Source organism: Megalops cyprinoides, chromosome 12, assembly GCF_013368585.1.
Source record: "Megalops cyprinoides isolate fMegCyp1 chromosome 12, fMegCyp1.pri, whole genome shotgun sequence".
Lineage (NCBI taxonomy): Eukaryota > Metazoa > Chordata > Actinopteri > Elopiformes > Megalopidae > Megalops > Megalops cyprinoides.
Genome location: NC_050594.1, coordinates 36442679 through 36462627, shown reverse-complemented (window position 1 = coordinate 36462627; position 19949 = coordinate 36442679). Strand labels below are relative to the sequence as shown.

The 19949-nt window shown below is 44.2% G+C and overlaps 1 protein-coding gene across 2 annotated transcripts in view; it reads left to right on the top strand.

Moving 5' to 3' along the window:
• mapkbp1 (mitogen-activated protein kinase binding protein 1) overlaps window positions 1-19949 on the top strand; it is a 66108-nt gene that overhangs the window by 36796 nt on the left and 9363 nt on the right. For both annotated transcript variants that reach the window (XM_036541733.1, XM_036541732.1), the window contains 14 exons: window positions 1092-1281; window positions 1605-1742; window positions 4019-4203; window positions 4408-4499; window positions 7322-7447; window positions 8344-8414; window positions 14981-15102; window positions 16082-16157; window positions 16662-16773; window positions 17113-17176; window positions 17652-17774; window positions 18373-18485; window positions 18751-18794; window positions 19058-19306. In XM_036541733.1, the coding sequence (XP_036397626.1) occupies window positions 1092-1281; window positions 1605-1742; window positions 4019-4203; window positions 4408-4499; window positions 7322-7447; window positions 8344-8414; window positions 14981-15102; window positions 16082-16157; window positions 16662-16773; window positions 17113-17176; window positions 17652-17774; window positions 18373-18485; window positions 18751-18794; window positions 19058-19306 (1705 nt within the window). The remainder of the gene's footprint in view (window positions 1-1091; window positions 1282-1604; window positions 1743-4018; window positions 4204-4407; window positions 4500-7321; window positions 7448-8343; window positions 8415-14980; window positions 15103-16081; window positions 16158-16661; window positions 16774-17112; window positions 17177-17651; window positions 17775-18372; window positions 18486-18750; window positions 18795-19057; window positions 19307-19949) is intronic.

Sequence of the window (19949 nt, the reverse complement as noted above, 5' to 3'; positions counted from 1 at the left end):
TACACACCTACCCTTACGTCTTACAACACAATTGGCTCCCTCTGATCCGATTAGGCCTACAACTTTGTCCAGGTTCTAGTGCTGCACGAGCTGCGTTTATTCGCGTCAAATCTGTGCTACTGACTAGATGTAAGTAACTTAAAAAGTAGGACAAATATCAGACAGACACCTTTAAGTTATATATAAAGCGCATTTATTTTTGTGTGTTTTATTGCCAGCATTAATGTATTATTTTTACCTAACGTTAATGACACAACGTTAATTACCTTTACGGCTACTATGTAACTAACGTTAACCAGCTAATTAGCAAATGCAACTCAGGCCTTGTAAGTAATTAGCTGGCTTAAAAAATAGCTACAAGTGCTTGTCATTTTTAAGTTTTGGATGTGTTGGATATTTCCAAATGCCCTGAAGTTTTTTCAGGGCACCAACCAGCAAAACGTTGCACAGTAGAAGCCACTTTCTTCGTTATGGAGAAAGCAGCGTTCTGGAAGTTGTCACAGAATTTTTGCCATGAAGTACAGTGTTTATTCAAAGCATGAACGCACGAACGAAAATGATCATGGCACAAACCAGCAGAAACGTAGCAGAAACTAACGTGACCATTTAGGAGCAATTCTGAGAAGGTTGGGGTGCTGGGTGACCTCATCGCCCAAAAACATAATGTTTATATCTACAAATCCATAGCAGCACAAACGAAAATTTTTACGGTACAAACCGGCACAAACGAACGAGACCATTTGGAGCAATTCGGAGAAGCTTGGGGTGCTGGGTGACGTCATCGCCTAAAAATATAATGTTTATATCTAAAAAACCATAGCAGCACAAACGAAAATTTCTACGGCACAAACCGGCACAAACATAGCACAAACGAACAGTAATACCATTTCGAACTTTTTAAATACTGGGGGTGCCAACTTAACGCAGGTTGGGAGTGGACTGTGGTCATGCCTCTCTCCCAGCCAATACAGTAACTTGTTCTTTCTAGAAAGTTTACAGTTACAGCATCAGGGCAGCAGTTGGAGAGTGCAGCTGGGCTTTTCCTACAGTGCCTGAAGTCTGAATGGCGTTCCTCTCCATGTTTCCGGCAGCCAGCTGTTCTCCTACAAACTAGAAGCACGCTTCCCTGACACGGTGGCGGTGAGCTACGATCCAACCAACCGCTGGTTGTCGTGCGTGTACAATGACCACAGCCTGTACGTGTGGGACACACGAGACCTGCGTAAAGTGGGAAAGGTGTACTCAGCCCTCTACCATGCAGCCTGTGTCTGGAGCGTGGAGGTGAGGGAGGAGGGGGTGGCCTTGATCCATTTGGCCCTGGCCACAGAGGCCACTTTCAGGTGTATCGTACTATGTGCATGAGTGTGTTTGTGTGTTTCTGTGCAGGCACGTGTGTGTGTGTGTGTGTGTGTGTGTGTGTGTGTGTGTGTGTGTGTGTGTGTCGGTGCGTGTGCGCATGTACATGTGTTTGTGTGAGGGCATGCGTACATGCATCTGTATATTTATGTGAGTACGTGCGTGTGCACATGCATGCATGTATGTGCATTTGTGTGTTGTGCCACACAGAGGTGGTGCTCACTGATGGCATCCTCTCCATTCTGCAGGTGTACCCAGAGGTGGCCAACGGGGAGCAGGCCTGTCTGTCTCCAGGCTCCTTCCTCAGCTGCTCCTCAGACAACACCATCCGCCTATGGAACACCGACGGCCACAGCTCCACCCTCAGCCACAACGTCATCAGCAATGTGAGCATGACACTCACACAGGCCTGGCCCTAACTCACCACGCAGCACAACATCACTAGAGTGCTTACTGATCCAGCACCACTTGCTGAGTTTATTTTTACACTTAATCCATTCATGCAGCTGCATAGTGACTGAAACTGTGCGGATTAGGCACCTTGCTCAGGGATGCAACAGCAGCATACCTCCTGGCGTCAGACCTGCAGCTCTGGTTACCTGTCCATTTATCTCCCTGTTGCTGTCTTGAGAGCCTAGAGCAAGGCCGCTCTCACTGTCTGGGCCTCTGGTCCTCTCCTCAGCCAGCTGTTTGTTTGGCTGTGGTTTTGTCTTTGGCCTCATACATATGCAGTGTTGCATACACACAATAAGATATAGTGAAGTTCTAAACCCACTCTATCTAAAACAGTCTGGGACCCGGGGTCTTTGATTGACCCTGGTTTTGTGATATAGCTAGGACAGGATTGGCTTGTGTTTAACTGCAGGTGTGGTTAAATGTCCCAGCCCCGACCACAATGTCAATGTGACTCATGGAGGAATGAGGGCAAGATGGTGCACAGACTCACTCTGACTCATGGGACCCATAGGTTCTGAAGAAGTGACTCATCTCTGTAAATGTGACTCCTTGTTCATCTTCAATAGGCACTTTTTATCCAATATACATCGCTGTGGGTCTGCACTGTCAACTGAACTGGAATGTCTTGTTAAAGATCTGAAATTAGTAAAAAAAAGTCTATATAAGGACAGAATTTGTAATTGTTTTCCTTTTCCCACTTTATGCAATCCTAATTTGGAATTAGCAATTGTGTATTGTTCTTGTTTTACAGCAGCAACTGTCATTTTCGCTGAGGAGTGCTGAGGCAAGATGAATGCACTCCTCCAGTACACTCACATTCAGCCCATGGTTTTTGCAATACAAGTTACACTCACTACAGTGGAGTGGGCACTCATTGGAGTACAGGCGCAATTCCACTTGATGTCATCTGAGTAACTCAATTCAGTTCAATTCAATTTTATTTGTATAGCCCTTTTTACAACACAAGTTGTCACAAAGCAGCTTTACATTGTTACCAGGCCTGAGACCCCCTGAGAGCAAGCCTAAGGCAACAGTGGCAAGGAAAAGCTCCCTGATTAACAGGAAAAAGCCTTGAGCAGAACCCAGCTCAAAGGGGGATCCCATCTGCTTCTGGCCGGCACTTGGCAGATAGAATTACAGAGAATACTTAAAGTTGTATAATGTTCTTAAGACATTTGAATTAGATAGACAGTAGTAATTAACAACAGAGTAACTATAAAATGTAATCCTAGAATGTCCGGTTCTTGGCACACTTGCCTTGATAGGCAGGGCAGCGAGGTAGCAGAACTGGAACCCCCAAGGACAAGCCTACAGCAACAGTGGCAAGGAAAACCTCCCTTACTAAAAGGAGGAAACCTTTAGCAGAACCTGACTCAAAGGGGGAACTCATCTGCCTCTGGCAACGATATGGAGGGAAAAGTCTGAGGAGGATGGGATGGTCAGGTTGGTGGGACTACAAGCTAGCTGGACCAGGGGGCTGGGCACGGTCAGGCAGGAGAGCAGGGGAGGCATCTGGAGCTGGACCAGGTGGCCAGGGTGGGCTCCTCCACCATTCCTTGTATCTGAAACTCCAGCAGGTGCTCTGGAAACTCACAGGCACCTGAGAGCAGTGAGACGAGGAACCCCTAGCCGACCTCCCCCCAGTGGAACCAAGCTTATTTGTTCCGCCACTCTGTGTTCCTGGTCACTGTTGGCAAATGCAGCATGGTTGGGATCAAACACGGGCTGTAGGGCCCAGCTGGTGTTCAAAGTGAATGCCTTAACCTCCAAACTACTCGGAAGCCCATGTATAGTATTTTTAGTTTCAGAGTGTGCTGCCTAAGGTTTAATCATCTGTACATGAGGTAGTGTCGTGCAGTGTGTAGTGTTAAGGACCAGGGCTAGCAACTGCAAGGTTGCTGGTTTGATTCCCTGCTGGGGCATTACTGTTGTACCCTTGGGCCAGGTACTTAACGCACAATTGCAGTAAATATCCAGCTGTAAAAATTGATAAAATTGTAACCTATGTTAGTAGCTCTGGATAAAAGTGTCTGCTAAATGACCATAATGTAATGTAAAAATGTAGTAATGTAAACTGTTTGCTGTTGATGAAGGCAGTTTTTTAAGAAACACAAAAAATGGTGGATGTTTGTGATGTATAAAGATTTGTTATGCTCCACTGGGTTGATAATTATTTGTTGGACCTGGGAACGATCTGTTCCCACAGGACCTCATGAAAATCATCTACATGGACAACAACACCGCCACCTTGCTGGATGCGGAATGTGTGGCTACCAGTAACACGGAGAAGGCTGACCCCCAGACCTCTGAGAACAGGAGCGGCATCAGGACTATGTGTGTGAGCCCAGATGGGCAGCACCTGGCATCGGGAGACCGCATTGGCACCCTGAGGTATGCACCCCCCCCCCCCCCCCACAAGCCTCAATTCTCAATTCTCGCACTGCTCATCTGCACAATCAATTAACGGGCCCCTGCAGGGAATTCTAAGAGCCTCAGCTGCCAAGTGCCAAGAGGGGCCAGAGCTGTTGTGTAAAATCTGGGTCATCCATCGGCCCTTGTGTGATATATTGCCTGAGTTCCATCCTGTCACTGCAGGATCCATGATCTCCAGAGCATGGAGGAGTTCTTGAAGGTGGAGGCCCACGATGCAGAGATTCTGTGCCTGGAGTACTCTAAGCCTGAGACTGGTGAGTAGGCCAGGGATTTCCAGAGGGGCTGCTGCCCAAACCCAAGTTCACCTCAGCCTCTGCCTCATTTATAGAGAATGCCCTCCCTAACATTGAAAGAGTCACAGAAGTGAGGCTGGTTTGTCATTGGATCTCATGGTTCATTGGTTGGATCTCATATGACATGCCTGTCCTGTAGGCCCTGTTTTCAAGGTGCCCCCCCTACCTAACACAGGGTTTTGCTGTATCTGCTGTAAGACTGTATCAGAATTTGGCACGTCTAGTACATTATTGATACACATTGATACACATAGAGACCAATTTTGGGATTATAGAACAGGGTTACAAACTGCTATTCACTGTCCTTCCACTTTAGTAAGAGGAATGTCACACCTACAGGCAACATTCTCAGAGTGGCCCAGTTAATATCTTTTAAAGCTCAGCAGTACTTACAGGTATTTCCTCAACTTTATATCACATTAGCTAACTCTGGAAGGCTTCACATTGTTCTAGTTAGCATTATTAAGATTTTGATATAACAAAGCCCTCTAAAATATAATGAAATGTTAAATGACAAATTAGCACTAGATAGCTGTAATGCCTTCACATGTTACCTTTGTGCACATTCTGGTAGATTAGTGTCAGAAGGGAGGGACAATGGCAAAATCAAGTGTGAGATGTGACTTGGAATAGCCTGAAGAAATGCTTTGTGTATTACTTTGGGTATAACAGCAAAATTTTTCAATGCCGTTCCTGCTTGTTGACACATCCCTTCCAGATGCTGACTCACTGCCTCATCACAACTTCCCAAAATAAGCTCATTAAACAGGAGCATTCATGTCAGATCTGAAACTGCTCTCTTGTTCGTCTGCTGTACTTGAACATCAGGAGGGAATTTCCTGGCTGTTTTCAGGCCAAAATAAAAAGGTGGGAGGGACCTATGTACTTGCATGTGTGTGTTTTTCCTGAATTGGTGAGAGACAAGGAGGGAGGTGAGGCTCACAGCACGTACTCTCCTTTGGTAAACTCACTAGTTTAAGAGCAGGGGAACAGTCCCATTATTCAACACATGTCGATCCGAATGTGTGGCCTCAGCTGAGTGTGTTGCAGCCATGTGGGGATTGGCTGGAGGTTGGGGTATTAATGAAGTAGAACTATAAGGTCTAGCAGCTGTGTGACACTGTAGGCCCCCTGTAAAGGATTTCTGTTCTCTCTCTGGGGGTTTTGGCCTACCAGTTAGCCCCCCCCCCCAGCAGAGACAGCACATCCATTTTGACTAACTCGCTGTGTAGGTATTACTGTTGTGTGGATTTTCTCTGTGACTATTTCTGTTAGCCAGTTGACACCATTCATTTGGTAGGGTAGCCAAGAATAAAGCTGACCTCCCAAGTCCTGCAGTGTCTGCTGTCTCCCCTGTCTCACCCCCTGGTGTTTACCTGGGTGTCCTGGAGTTGGCTGGTCTTTCCTCTAGGTTTTATCAAGGTGATGGCAGCCTACTTCACCTTGAGGCAAGCAACCAGCAATCACCTGGATTAGTTACCTGTGATCCATGTGTTCTAAACCTGGACATTTACAGGCAGATGACCTAGAACAGGGCTACTAAGTCCTGGTGCTGGCAGGTTTGAATGTCTACTGTCCTCTGGTCTGCAGTATCCAGAACCACTTGATCCCTCTAATTGTTGTCTTGATTTGGCCATTTGGGGCTCCCTCACCTGCTGGTGGTCATTAGTGAGTTCGACACTGAGACACTGTGCCTGCCTTTCCAGTTTTACCAATAAATGCAGTGGTAACCTACTGTGTACACCAGTTTATGTTCTCCACGTCTACGTCCCCAAGGCATTACTGTGGATTATGGGAACATTGTCTTCATTGGCCAACCCAATTGCAAAAACTGGTAGAGTACATCACAGAATGATCACATCAGTGTATCAGTTGTGACCATAGATGTGGAATAATAAATCAACTACAGCATGCTACGTAGTGTGCATCACACTATGGATGTAATGGATAATGGATGTTCAGAGCAGGGATTCTTGAATCTGAAATTGAATCTGACATCAATTTTTACATATAGAATCACACTGTCAGAAATGCAAATGCTGGTGCATATTTTGAACAACAAATCAGCTTTGGCCCTTTGCAGCATGTCACCAGTAAATCTGTATGTATGAATGCTTGTGTGTCTGCTGCGTCTTCTGCACATTCTTTCTGCGAGGGAAAATTCTACTAATTGTGTTTCTATGGTTATGAGCCTCCAGCAGCAGTGCGCCACAGACCATCTGCTTAGCAATGAAGGGTTACTACCATCTATGTGTCTGTGGGGAGAGACAAGATATTGGAATTATGAAATGGAGATCTGGAGATGGGAGCATGGTCACCCATTTAAACCCTTCCTTTGCCAAGGGAGTCTGAGCCATGAGCAGCTGATGTGCTGGTGAGTCAACATCTGCAGGGAATGTGTCAGTGGGAGAGGCCAGCATGCACACCCAGTTCAGCTGGGCAGGCTGGCATTTGCTTGTTTCACATGAAGAGAGATTTTACTTTTGTTCAATATTTTTTTATTAGCATCCTAGTCCTGTTGAGATCTCCATCTTTTTACTGAGGCGACCCAGTCAGACAGAGCAGTGTTTCATAAATGTGCTACATTCACAGTTTATCCAGAATTTCTCCTCATTCCCCTTCCCCCATTCCTCAAGGCATGACTGTGTTAGTGGAGTCACAGCCAGAGGAGGATTTGGCATGCCCCATCACCAGCTCTTCTGTTGCATCTGAAATTAAGGTCATTCTGGCATTGACAGTCACCTCTGTAGCAGTGCTCTAATGTGTTCCCCATGTTCTCTCAGGGATGAGGCTTCTGGCTACTGCTAGCCGAGACCGACTGATTCATGTGCTGGATGCAGAGCAGGAGTACAGCCTGTTGCAGACACTGGATGACCACTCCTCCTCCATTACCGCTGTCCGCTTCGCCGGTGAGACCTACGGCTGACGTAATCATTACTACTCGCACAGAGTGAGCACTACTTTCACAGAGCGAGCACTAGAGCCAGTAGTGGGCAGGGAGCCTAGTGGAAAGGACACTGTACCGTAGGAAACTCCATCTTTCAAACAAGACATTAAAAGGAGGTCCTGAACCACTGTGGCTCTCCTCACATGGATTGGGCGGTTCCCCAGTGCCCTTTGAGTGGGGCCCTGAAATAATCCCCCAGGTTAATTGACTAAATAATTCCATCCCCCGGGTCATCATTTTAAAAGAGAATTGGTTTTGGTAAAATGAAGATTAAATGAATAAATCACAATCTCACATAAATGCTACTCACATGGAGTTAACACTGCTTACCCAGAACACTACATTCTCACAGTCAACACTCTTTACACTTTACACTGCAGAGCACACAACACTGTGGCTTCCTACACTTTGTGTGCCACGCTGCAACAACATGCGGAGATGAGCCCTACGTGGGTAACTGTGTAGTATTCTCCTTTTGTTTTGTGCAGTAAACCAATTAGAACTTTCATGTTAGTGATGCACTTTAATTACTTATACTTGAAACGTAAATGTTTTATCTGGGGTTTTTACGTTAGAACCTTAAAGTAATGCCATGACTAATTACCACTGCATACAGCAGTTTTTGGAGAGCCAATGTAAGTGTTGTGGTAAAGGAATAACTTCAGTGATTTAATTTTTCACCGTGGTCCTTGACTCCTGGCCAAGTGTGTGCTTCAGAGCTGTTATTTTTGTATTTTGAAGATGAATAAAGCCTTGGTTGGGCTAAAAGTTGGTTGATTTGCTATGCTAGTTTAAAAGCTCTGTTCAGTGTTGTGCACCGGCTCCTGTTTCCATGGTAACACTGCCTTTTCGCCTCAGCCAATGAAGGCAAAGTGAGGATGATCAGCTGCGGAGCTGACAAGAGCATCTATTTCCGCACAGCCAAAAAGGTAGGAGCCACACACCTCCCAACACCCCCCTCCCGTCACCATTACCCCCCCATACACACACCCAACACCCCCTCCCCTAATCATTACCACCACACAAATATAGCACAGGCTCTGGGGCTTGCTGGACCGTTGGTAAGGCAGTGGTGGTGTTCCTTCAAGCCAGGGGCGTAGGAACCGGGGGGGGGGGGGGGGGGGGGCATGCCCCCCCCCAAAATGTGTGTGAGCTATTTTTGTCCCCCACTAGTTCCCCAATAAATTAATTTCTCTAAATCAGTAAAAACATTGTCACAACGACTGGCAAATATAGAATAAAAGTTTAATTTGGAAATGGAATATCATTCTCCCTGATCACGTTTTTTACTGACTGGATCATTATCAAAAAACATGCAAGAACAATCAACTTGAACCTAAGCCTTAAACATGCACCCGCTCCCCGGGGGAAAAAAAAAAAAAAGACACTATTGTTTTTTGGAGTAAAGACTAAGTATGGTAGATGATAGTGATAGGCGTGTGTGGATTTATTTAGTGACCAGTTTCACGTTAGCCATCTTTTGAATAATTTGGCAATAGTGATTGTAGCCTAGGCCAGCATTTCTCAAACCTCTCCTGGCGGCCCACTGTCCTGCGTATCTTCTATCTATCCTTGCTGCTTGATTAAATCAGGTGTGCTCAGCTAATCAAAAGTGCCACTGATGAGTTCAGACAGGTAGAGCAAGGATAGGCAGAAGATATGCAGGACAGCGGGCCGCCAGGAGTAGGATTGAGAAACACTGGCCTAGGCTATTAGCTAGCTAGTTTCTGTACTGTTGAAACTACTGTATGTTAAATAAAATTTGATTTCAGGATACGTTGAATTCATGTTAAACGACAACCGCAAGCACAGTAAACCCTTTAAACAGGTTTTTATTTTCGACACAGCAGATTAACTGGGATGACACAGCTAGCTACAACAGTCGTTTAAAAAGCACTGGGCTAAAAAAAACATTGAGTTCACAAGGTAACCGCCTTTGCAAATCAAGGATGCAGGAAGTATTCTGGGCTACTCGCGACACCCTATTTTCGGTATCAAATTCTCTGTAGCCTACTACTGAACAGTATTCTGTTTGAGTATGTTGTAAATTTTCATATATAACGTTAGCTTGTTACTTATTTCGCTGATCGTTAATGAACAAGCTAACATTAGCTAGCCAGCTGTTTTGTCACTGACATAGGCCTATTGCTAAGGTAAAGTTAGGTACATTAGGTTAGGTTAGTGAGGTATCAACTAGCTAGCCAGTAATACCGGTGGGAGAATTATGTGACCAACTTTGTGAAGAAAACTTCACCACAGTATTCAGTCAACATTTTAAGTCTTAGAAACTGCAGATGAATAAATGTTTTAATTGTTAAACAAAAAACGTACACATAGTAGGCTATGTACTGTACTTCCATGTTTTCCTGTTGTTCAAGGCCACAGATTTTCATCAACGTTGCACCCGTTTTCCCTGGCAGTGAGGGAAAACCTGTCTGCTGTGTGTAGTCCATAATTGGTAGTCTTCTGCTGTGATCAGATGGCATGCCATCATTACGTCAAAGTGTGACATTTGTTTATGTGGATTATTGTCATACACTTTCCATCTCCAGAGGAAAATAACTTATATATAGGCCTAATGAGACGCATCCTAATGTTGGGTGACACACCTTCATGTTGGGCAAACTCTGCCCCAGATGTGCATCTCCTATATGTCAAGATGAGCTTAGTAGTAACAGAGGTGTGCAGCTCTTCTTGAAAGCACTTAAACGGTGTATACACGCGCATACCTTCATATTTCAAGCCATCCTGATATTGTTTTATTCTTCAATCAAGATATATGCTCCTTTTAAGGACTGAGATTACGTATACAGAATTAAAATTCATAGCAAGTTGTGTCCCCCCAATATCAAACTCTCTCCTACGCCCTTGCTTCAAGCACAGCACCGTCCCTGCTTTCCTCCAGCAAGTTGAATGGTATAAATGAACTGCAGCATCTGGAACTTTTGCATTGATTTTAATTGAATAAATAAGTGTTCCCTTGGAGATGTCAGTCACTGCTTTATTAAGGGTAAATTCCTCTGTGGATGTGCATTTGCTCAAACCTGTTGCATGCCCCCCTCCCCATCCTCCTGTTATGTGTTGTGTTCCGGCTGCTCTCAGAGGTTCTGATCCCTGCCCAGGAGCCTGTCATGTGCTCTCATTTAGGTCAGGGCACTATTTGGCAAGGCCACTGCAGCACTCAGACAGAGCAATCCTGGTATTCCCCACTCCCCACTCTGGACCAGCCTGGGGAACTGGCCTGCTGTAAAACTCCCATTGACAAAAACTGCTGCAAATACTGGGCCTGCTCAGTGTTCATTTGAGCATGCTACAGATTTGTATTGTTTTAAGCAATTAAATGGAAATCATCCAGGATGTAAAGGAATACTTTGTATTCAAAGCCAGGGCTCCAGACTGCAACCATTTAGTCACATTTTGCGACCATTTTTGGAGACAGTGCGACTAAATTTTATAACTAGGTGTACCAGTGCGACTTGCAAATATGCCCACATATGCTACCATTTTTTGAGAATGTGCGAGTTAAAATTTCACATGGTCGCATTAGTGCGAATGCATGATGATCATTAGGCTGTTTTGGTGCCCCTCCGGCATGGGTACTGCGTTAGCCTCACTGGCTCAGTTGGTCGCTCCCTGCCTGCACACGCGCACTGATGATGAAACGTGTGAAATAATCCATTTAGTTGTTACCTTGTTCCAAGGATGAAGCGGTCTATAGCTGATTATTTTAACCCTTTCGCATGTAACTTATTTTATGCTATGTAGCGGGCCTTACATTACATGGTTCATTACGTTTTCATTAGCGTTATTAAGATTCTCATAGTTTTCACCATCCGCATTTGCTATAATTTTTTAAATCGCTGTTTCCTCAAAGCTGGAAAAAATCTAGCTAATTCTAATCTCGTGTTCTAATCGCACTGGTTTTAGCATACGCCCTAAACGGATAATCACACCGGTGTGACCGTACAGGCGAAAGGGTTAAAAACAAAATGAGGAGAGAGAGTAGGAGGCTGGTGGAGAGGGAGAGCCAATGAGAGGTCCCGACTCAGACACAACTGATGATGAGAGTGCAGGTGCAGGCAGAGAGAGACTGACTGAGCCAGTGAAGTACTGCTTTCAACCACAATGGCTAACGCAGTACCCGTGGTTGCGGTAGGAGGGAAACTTAATGTGCACATGAAAATATTTTGCAAATATGAAGTCTCAAGTCACTGTCAATCTTTACATCAATGCAAAACTAGGATATGCAAATTAAGACAACTTTTCATAAGCATGCAAGGTCATTGATTAATACCATGCTGTACCAGAAAAAAGGGTGTGATTTGTAAATTTGACATTTGTAAATTTATTATTTGGTATTTATGTTTAAAAAGCACCATTTAACTAAATGTTTTTTTCTCTTAAAACGCTACTTCACTTTGTGACTTTTTCCTTATAAACAGCACATTGTTATTTCTGTAAATTGTCTATTTATTACCAAAGCATTTATCAGTAATACAGTTAAGATGGAAAAAATATGTGTTGCGTTGCATGTCAATTTAAGTGGTGCACCTAAATTTTGTGCTGGTGCTCCTAAAATTTTCAGTAAGGAGCACCAGTGCTACTATCAGTGGGAAAAGTTAGTCTGGAGCCCTGAAAGCACTTCTGAGAAGAGATTAAATGATTATATGAAGCAAATCAAGAATAATATTGGATAAGAAATACAGTGCCATGCAAAAGTTTGGGCACCCCTGGTCAAAATTTCTGTTACTGTGAATAGTTAAGTAAGTAGAAGATGAACTGATCTCCAAAAGGCATAAAGTTAAAGATGAAACATTCTTTTCAACATTTTAAGCAAGATTAGTGTATTATTTTTGTTGTGTACAACTTTAGAACGGAAAAAAGGAAAGGAGCACCATGTAAATGTTTGGGCACCCCAAGAGATTTGAGCTCTCGGATAACTTTTACCAAGGTCTCAGACCTTAATTAGCTTGTTAGGGCTATGGCTTGTTCACAATCATCGCTAGGAAAGGCCAGGTGATGCAAAATTCAAAGCTTTATAAATACTCTGACTCCTCAAACCTTGTCCCAACAATCAGCAGCCATGGGCTCCTCTAAGCAGCTGCCTAGCACTCTGAAAATTAAAATAATTGATGCCCACAAAGCAGGAGATGGCTATGAGAATATAGCAAAGCGTTTTCAGGTAGCCATTTCCTGAGTTTGTAATGTAATTAAGAAATGGCAGTTAACAGGAACGGTGAGGGTCAAGTTGAGGTCTGGAAACTTTCAGAGAGAACTGCTTGTAGGATTGCTAGAAAGGCAAATCAAAACCACGTTTGACTGCAAAAGACCTTCAGGAAGATTTGGCAGACTCTGGAGTGGTTGTGCATTGTTCTACTGTGCAGCAACACCTGCACTAAAATGACCTTCATGGAAGAGTCATCAGAAGAAAACCTTTCCTGCGACCTCACCACAAAATTCAGTGTCAGAAGTTTGCAAAGGAATGTCTAAACAAGCCTGATGCATTTTGGAAACAAGTCCTGTGGACTGATGAAGTTAAAATAGAATTTTTTGGCCGCAGTGAGCTAAGGTATGTTTGGAGGAAAAAGGGTGCAGAATTTCATGAAAAGAACACCTCTCTAACTGTTAAGCACGGGGGTGGATTGATCATGCTTTGGGCTTGTGTTGCAGCCAGTGGCATGGGGAACATTTCACTGGTAGAGGGAAGAATGGATTCAATTAAATACCAGCAAATTCTGGAAGCAAACATCACACCGTCTGTAAAAAAGCTGAAAATGAAAAGAGGATGGCCTCTACAACAGGATAATGATCCTAAACACACCTCAAAATCCACAATGGACTACCTCAAGAGGAGCAAGCTGAAGGTTTTGCCATGGCTCTCACAGTCCCCCGGCCTAAACATCATCGAAAATCTGTGGATAGACCTCAAAAGAGCAGTGCATGCAAGACAGCCCAAGAATCTCACAGAACTAGAAGCCTTTTGCAAGGAAGAATGGGAGAAAATCCCCCAAACAAGAATTGAAAGACTCAAAAGCTACAAAACGTGTTTACAAGCTGTGATACTTGCCAAAGGGGGTGTTACTAAGTACTGACCATGCAGGGTGCCCAAACTTTTGCTTCGGGCCCTTTTCCTTTTTTATTTTGAAACTGTAAAAGATGGAAATAAAAAGTAATCTTGCTTAAAATATTAAAGAAATGTGTCATCTTTAACTTTATGTCTTTTGGAAATCTGGTCATCTTTTACTTGCTTAGCTATTCACAGTAACAGAAATTTTGACCAGGGGTGCCCAAACTTTTGCATGGCACTGTAAGTTAAATGAAAAACAATAACATAATAAAAGCTGTAAATAACAACAAGATAAAATATATAAAAACAAGAATAAATAAACAATGATAAGTAAATAAATAGAACACAGCAGGTTACAAAGAATTACAAGTGATCTTGAGGAGACGTGTCTTTAGAAGTGGTATTATTTGCTAGGAATGGCCTGAGGCAGCAAGAGGCCTGCATTGAGCATACTGCTGTTGCATTCTAAAGTGCTCAGTGTTGATAGGTGTGATTGAGGTCAGGGGTATTGATCCCTGTCGCAGACTGCTGTATAGAGAGTGATGTGTCTTTGCTTGGCACTGGAGAGTTCCATGCACTGGAGAGTGGGTGAACAGCACCTGCTTGTAGTAACCTTTAATAAATGCCAGAATATGCGCTCCCTCTTCAGGGACCATATGAAATACATTTAAAACAAGAAACAGGCTGATCTCAGAATCAGTTTTTTGTCTTTAAACCCCTCATTTCACATTTGTTAATGACTATCCTCCATCTGGGCATCATTGTTACCATCTTTCCATTGTCTCTGAGTATCTCTAAGCCTCAGACCCCTCTTGGAGCTAAGTTGTTGGGTTTGAACAGCTGGCTGGTAATGCATCCCTGGTTGCCTTGGCTGCAAAGTGCCACTAATTTAGATCAGCTTTTTATCCTCCCTGTAGTATTGGCATTCATTCTGGGTTCTGGAAAGAAATGTGATTATTTAGATATATAGGAAGCTTTGGGTGATCTGTGTTGAACAAGGTTTGAGAAAGTGTTTTTTTACTTTTGAATGAATGTCTGTTATGCTCCCGAAGTGCTTTGTTTCAAATTGTTTGCATGACTGTTGTAGGAATGTGGGGATTCAATTTGAACAATGTAGAAATCCTGCAGAGATTTTCCTAGCCACAACCATTACAATAGGCTTGGTTTTTGGCAAGAAATTAGTTGTTTGTCAATAGTAATAAATCATATCTGTGTTTACAGCTCCCCCTGCTGGACAGAAGTTTAGTCTTCCATTTGTAATGTGTTTGCTAATAGAAAATCATGTAAAATGATTATGCAAAAGTAACCGAGAAAAGTGAGCTTTGATGTGTCAGTGCTTCTGTTTGCAGTATTTTGCAAGTTTGCATGTTTTCTACGCCACAGTCCTGTACAGGACCTGAGTTTGTCTCTCTCCTCATCATCCTGCAGACAAGCAACGGGACTGAGTTCACGCGCACCCACCACATTGTGCGCAAAACCACTCTATATGACATGGACGTGGACCCCACTCGCAAGTACGCCGCCATCAGCTGCCAGGACCGCTGCATCAGGTGTGTGAGCATACCTGTGTCCACGTACAAGCAAGCGAGTGTGTGCCTGTGCGCGAGTGTGAATATCTGACATCTGCACAACTGTTTAATGCTCCACAAAAACTGGAATGACCGAAGTCTTTAAAATGGCCTTTCACATCCAAAATGGCCATCTGGGTGATGAAAATCCATCAAGGAATCTGCAAAGTTAGTGAAAGTCTGGCCAGGTCATGGCCAGACTTTCACTAGACATGCAGTCATACTAAATTAGAACTGATATTTTAAAAACCTGCACTGTCTTCCTGATTCAATTAGTGCTTGTCATACAAAGTCTTCAGTTTAAAATGATAATCCTTTTGGGTACACCCCCCCCCCCTTCAGTGGTAAGACGTTTGTAAAAAATGAGGAGGATGGAGGGTTTGTTTGCATAATGTTCTGTGTAAAGCAAGATGGTGTGTCTTTTAGTAAAGGGCGGTCCAGTGTTCCTGCTGAAACACTGCCAGATCATGCCAACAGGGACGGCATTGCCAGTGGATAGGAGCACACTTGAGCTCTGCTCCACTTTTGGGGAGAACAAGCCGTACTGTTGTGTTTATAGCAGCCATTAAAAATGGAGAACTTCCAACAACTAGCCAGCACGGCCTGGCTGGTGGGGCCATTCCTCTTTCCTGGCATCCAGAGAATAACTCCTGCCACTAAGGGGCACCATGACAGGACACAGTGGCTATGTGCTGCTTGGAAGCAGTGCTGCTTGTGTATATGGTTGTTTGATGTGGCCAAGATGACATAGTAAATGAAGCTGAACCATGAATATGGACATGATAGCTACTGCAGCACACATCATCTCAATATGATGGAGATATCACCTTCTCATACAGAATGTCTCATCAATCATGTATTTGAACATTAAATCAAAGTGAAGTACTAAGTTTACCAATCTGATGGCCTTGTGAGGCCTACTAGTATGCTGCTGGTGTCTGACTGTGCCTCTATCCTGCAGGATCTTCAACATTAGCAATGGCAAACAGAAGAAGCTGTACAAGGGGTCCCAGGGGGAGGACGGGACCCTGATCAAGGTGAGTCCCTATGCAGGAGGCAGAGGGACAGGCTGACCCCATTCAGGGTCATGAGGAAGGCCTCCTGGGGCATGCATACTATCCAAAGCATTAGCTATTTCTGCCTTTGTCACTTCATACTGACCTTGAGAGTCGGTTTGTGCCTTTTCAAGGAATCAGTTAAACTTTAATAAACTTCAGGTTAAACTTTAATATTCATGTATAAGGATACTTACCAAAGATATTCAGGCAAAATATGTAATGTAACCGTAAGGATACAGCAACATTGTCCCATCTGTCCCCCATTGTCCCAAACTTATAACATTCCAGTCACAAGTCTTTGTTATCTACTCTCCACTGCTTGGCATTGTCAGTCAAAAACCAGCCACTGTGTGAAAGCACAAAATAAATATGTGAATTTTTTGAGTAACTTTAGGTTATTTAGTTGTAATGGGTGTAGGGTTTTTGGCGAGTGTAGGTGTACTGGAGTCTCTGAGTAGTGCTGACCTCCCTGTTTCACTCCAGGTGCAGATTGACCCCTCGGGGCTGTATGTGGCCACCAGCTGTTCTGATAAGAACCTCAGCATCTTCGATTTCTACTCAGGAGAATGTGTGGCCACCATGTTTGGCCACTCAGGTAACATTCAAGTCTTCAACCAGTGAATACATCACTCCATAATTTAATTTATCACTCAGTAAACTTCCACTGATACTGTGGTCCTTGGAAAAATTAACACAAAGCATTTACAGACAGATGACAAAGGGGTCCAGTATCATGGCAGATACATTAGCTATGAAGAATTCTGTTGGTGTTTGGGCTCATAATGATTTTGGGCCACGAGGCTGAACATTTTAAAGTGAGTTACAGGGTGCAGTAAACAGCATAAGGAGAGCCTTGTGAAAGTTGTGATTAAACATGTTGTGACTGATGTGTGACCTCCTCACTGCTCTTTCTCATCTTGTTTCCTGTGTATAGAGATTGTAACAGGAATGAAGTTCACGAATGACTGCAAACATTTGATCTCCGTCTCTGGAGACAGGTAGGGCATTGGCATGCCTGTGTGTGTGTGTATGTGTGAATTCACCTGTGAGAAGGACTGAGTTTCTCGTCACAATATGTGCAAATGTATGTATAATGGTCACCTTTGAGAGGGACTGAGTGTGCGTGCGTGTGTGCGTGCACAACCATATGTGTAATGTTCATCTTTGAGAGGGAGAATGTGTGTGTGTGTGTGTGTGTGTGTGTGTGTGTGTGTGTGTGCGTGTGCGTGTGTGTGCATGCAAATGTATGTGTAATGTTCATCTTTGAGAGGGAGAATGTGTGTGTGTGTGTGTGTGTGTGTGTGTGTGTGTGTGTGTGTGTGTCTTAGTGAATGTGTATCCTTATGTAGATGTGTGTTTTTGTTTATTGATTGATTTTGAGATACAGTACCTGTAAGAGGTGTGAGTGTAGTCATGACTGTACCTCAGGCTGGACAGCGGAGGCCAGGTTTCTGACTGACTGTCTATGTTTAGCTGTATCTTCGTGTGGCGCCTGAACCCGGAGTTGACCATCAGCATGAGGCAGCGGCTCTCTGAGCTCAGGCAGAAGGGCAGGCCCATACAGAAAACACCTCCCCATAAACCGTCCGTTCTGAGGTATACCCCACACACACACGCACGCACGCACCTGCGCAGGCACAAACACTCAACTAACCAGATCTGGAGGAATTTTTATTTTTATTTTTTCTTCAACAAGAGGCAAAACACATCCATTGATTTTGCTAACACTATAACTAACTCTGTAGCTTGATGTCATTTACTAATACATGTGCTAACAATGTGCTATCAATGTGCTAACATTATTAACATTATTAGTGGCAGGTTTGTACATCAAGCCCAAAAAAAAAATGTTTGGTGGCTGTTATTTGTGCAAGCACATCTGAAACTGAGTGTTGCACTTGAAAATGACATCAATCCTCAGGATATCCCTGAAAATGATGACAGATATTAATGTGATTTAAGGGGCAATGCTTGCTCCAGCTCATGCAGGATGTGCTCTCACTGGCCTAAGAGCAGTTGTGGTCACCTTACATTGAGCCTCCTGAATGGCTCAGAGGTTATGGTACATGCTTTGAGTGAAAAAAAGAGGAAGATAGGGTGTATTAAGGGAGAAAATCTTCAAAAAACTGCTCATCAGCAGTACCAGACAAGAAATGTGCAGCACCCGCACCTTGGTCACCCTGTCCTCTGACAGTGACAAGGAAGCTGAAGAAGATGGCTTTCAGGAAGAGGAAGAAGAAGAAGAGGAAGGTCCTGAGGAGGTCCCCTTGCACATCTCCTCTGGAAGCAGCACTGGTGAAGACATAGGTAGTTCTCACACACACACACACACACACACACACACACACACACACCCCCCCACACGTTACATGTCTTACATATTACTGGAGGAATATTTCAGTTGTCCTTCTTTATCATTGAAACAATCCCTTTTCTGGGAGATATTCATCATATAAACACCTGTTCACTGCTGTCTTTCATGTATTGAACATTACCGAGTTACCTAGATACTCTGATTTATCTCCTGTGAATGTAGCCCTGAGTTCTGAATAGTATACACTGTATTTGCCAGGTACCGGAGACAATGGGCACAACTCCCAAAGGAAAATGAAGCAGGTGAACTCTTCTGCCTGATCTGCTCTCTCCTGTCTTGTTCTTACTCTCTTCTCTTTCTCTGTCTCTCTCCTTTCTTTCTTTTCTCTCATCTCCCCCTCGCTCTCGCACTGTCTCACTGTTTGGAACATACCTTATTTATATATCACTCAGCACTGCCCTTTATGCACAGTGGAGTGCTATTCTGTTACTGTGCATTGTAGAAAGCTGCTCTAGGGCCTCTGCTTCCCGGTGCTGTCCTGACCATGTGCTGTTACCTCCTACAGGACATGATGGCGGGGGGGAGGCGGGTGGAGACCCCTGTCCGGGCCGAGGTGCCCACCTCCCGGCCCCGGCGGCGCTGGTCCCGGCGCATCGGCAATATGGAGCTGATGGTGAAGTCCATGCTGGACCTGCGGCAGCTGGAGTCCTTCACCATGCTGTCCACACTGAGCACAGCCCTTCCCATTACCTCTTCTAGGGAGGAGCTGGCGCAGATCGGCAGTACCACCAGCCTACAGACCACAGGGGTGTCGGTGAGCAGACCCACAGCACCAACACTGCTGCCACCTGGCAACCCCAGCCCCTGTTTTCATTACACTGTCGGTTGTGTGTAGCTGTCAGACTTTTTCCTGTTCATCCAATGTTTGGTTCAGATGAAATCTAACAAGAGAGGGATTACCATGTGTGGTCAGGTCCATTTACCTGCCCCCGGTGTGGGTATTTATTGAATATTTACACTATACTGAGTGCTAAGAGGACCATCCAACTCCACATGGCCTGAGAAACTCTTCTCGGTGCTATTGGGTAATCAGAACTTTATTTCAATTGTGAGAGCTCAGTTGTAAATGATATGCAGATTGCTTTGTTTAGGCCCGCTGTAGCATTAAATGTTAAAACAAACCAGTAGAGTGGGTCTTTATTGGATCAATTGATGGAGAAAAGAAAGCAAGGCTCTGTGTGCCACTTGAAGAATCTCAGGTGATGAATGTGAATCAGTCCCAAGGACAAATCATTTTATTTTTGCTTGGTAAAGGTGTTGTAGTAGGTTTCACCGATTGTGGATTGAGATCTGTGGTCGCAGGAGCAGTTTTTAGTCATAGAAGTTTTGTGAGGGTACGGTTGTTAAATATTGGGCTGCAGCCCCCACAAATATACGTAGATCCCATATTTAGACAG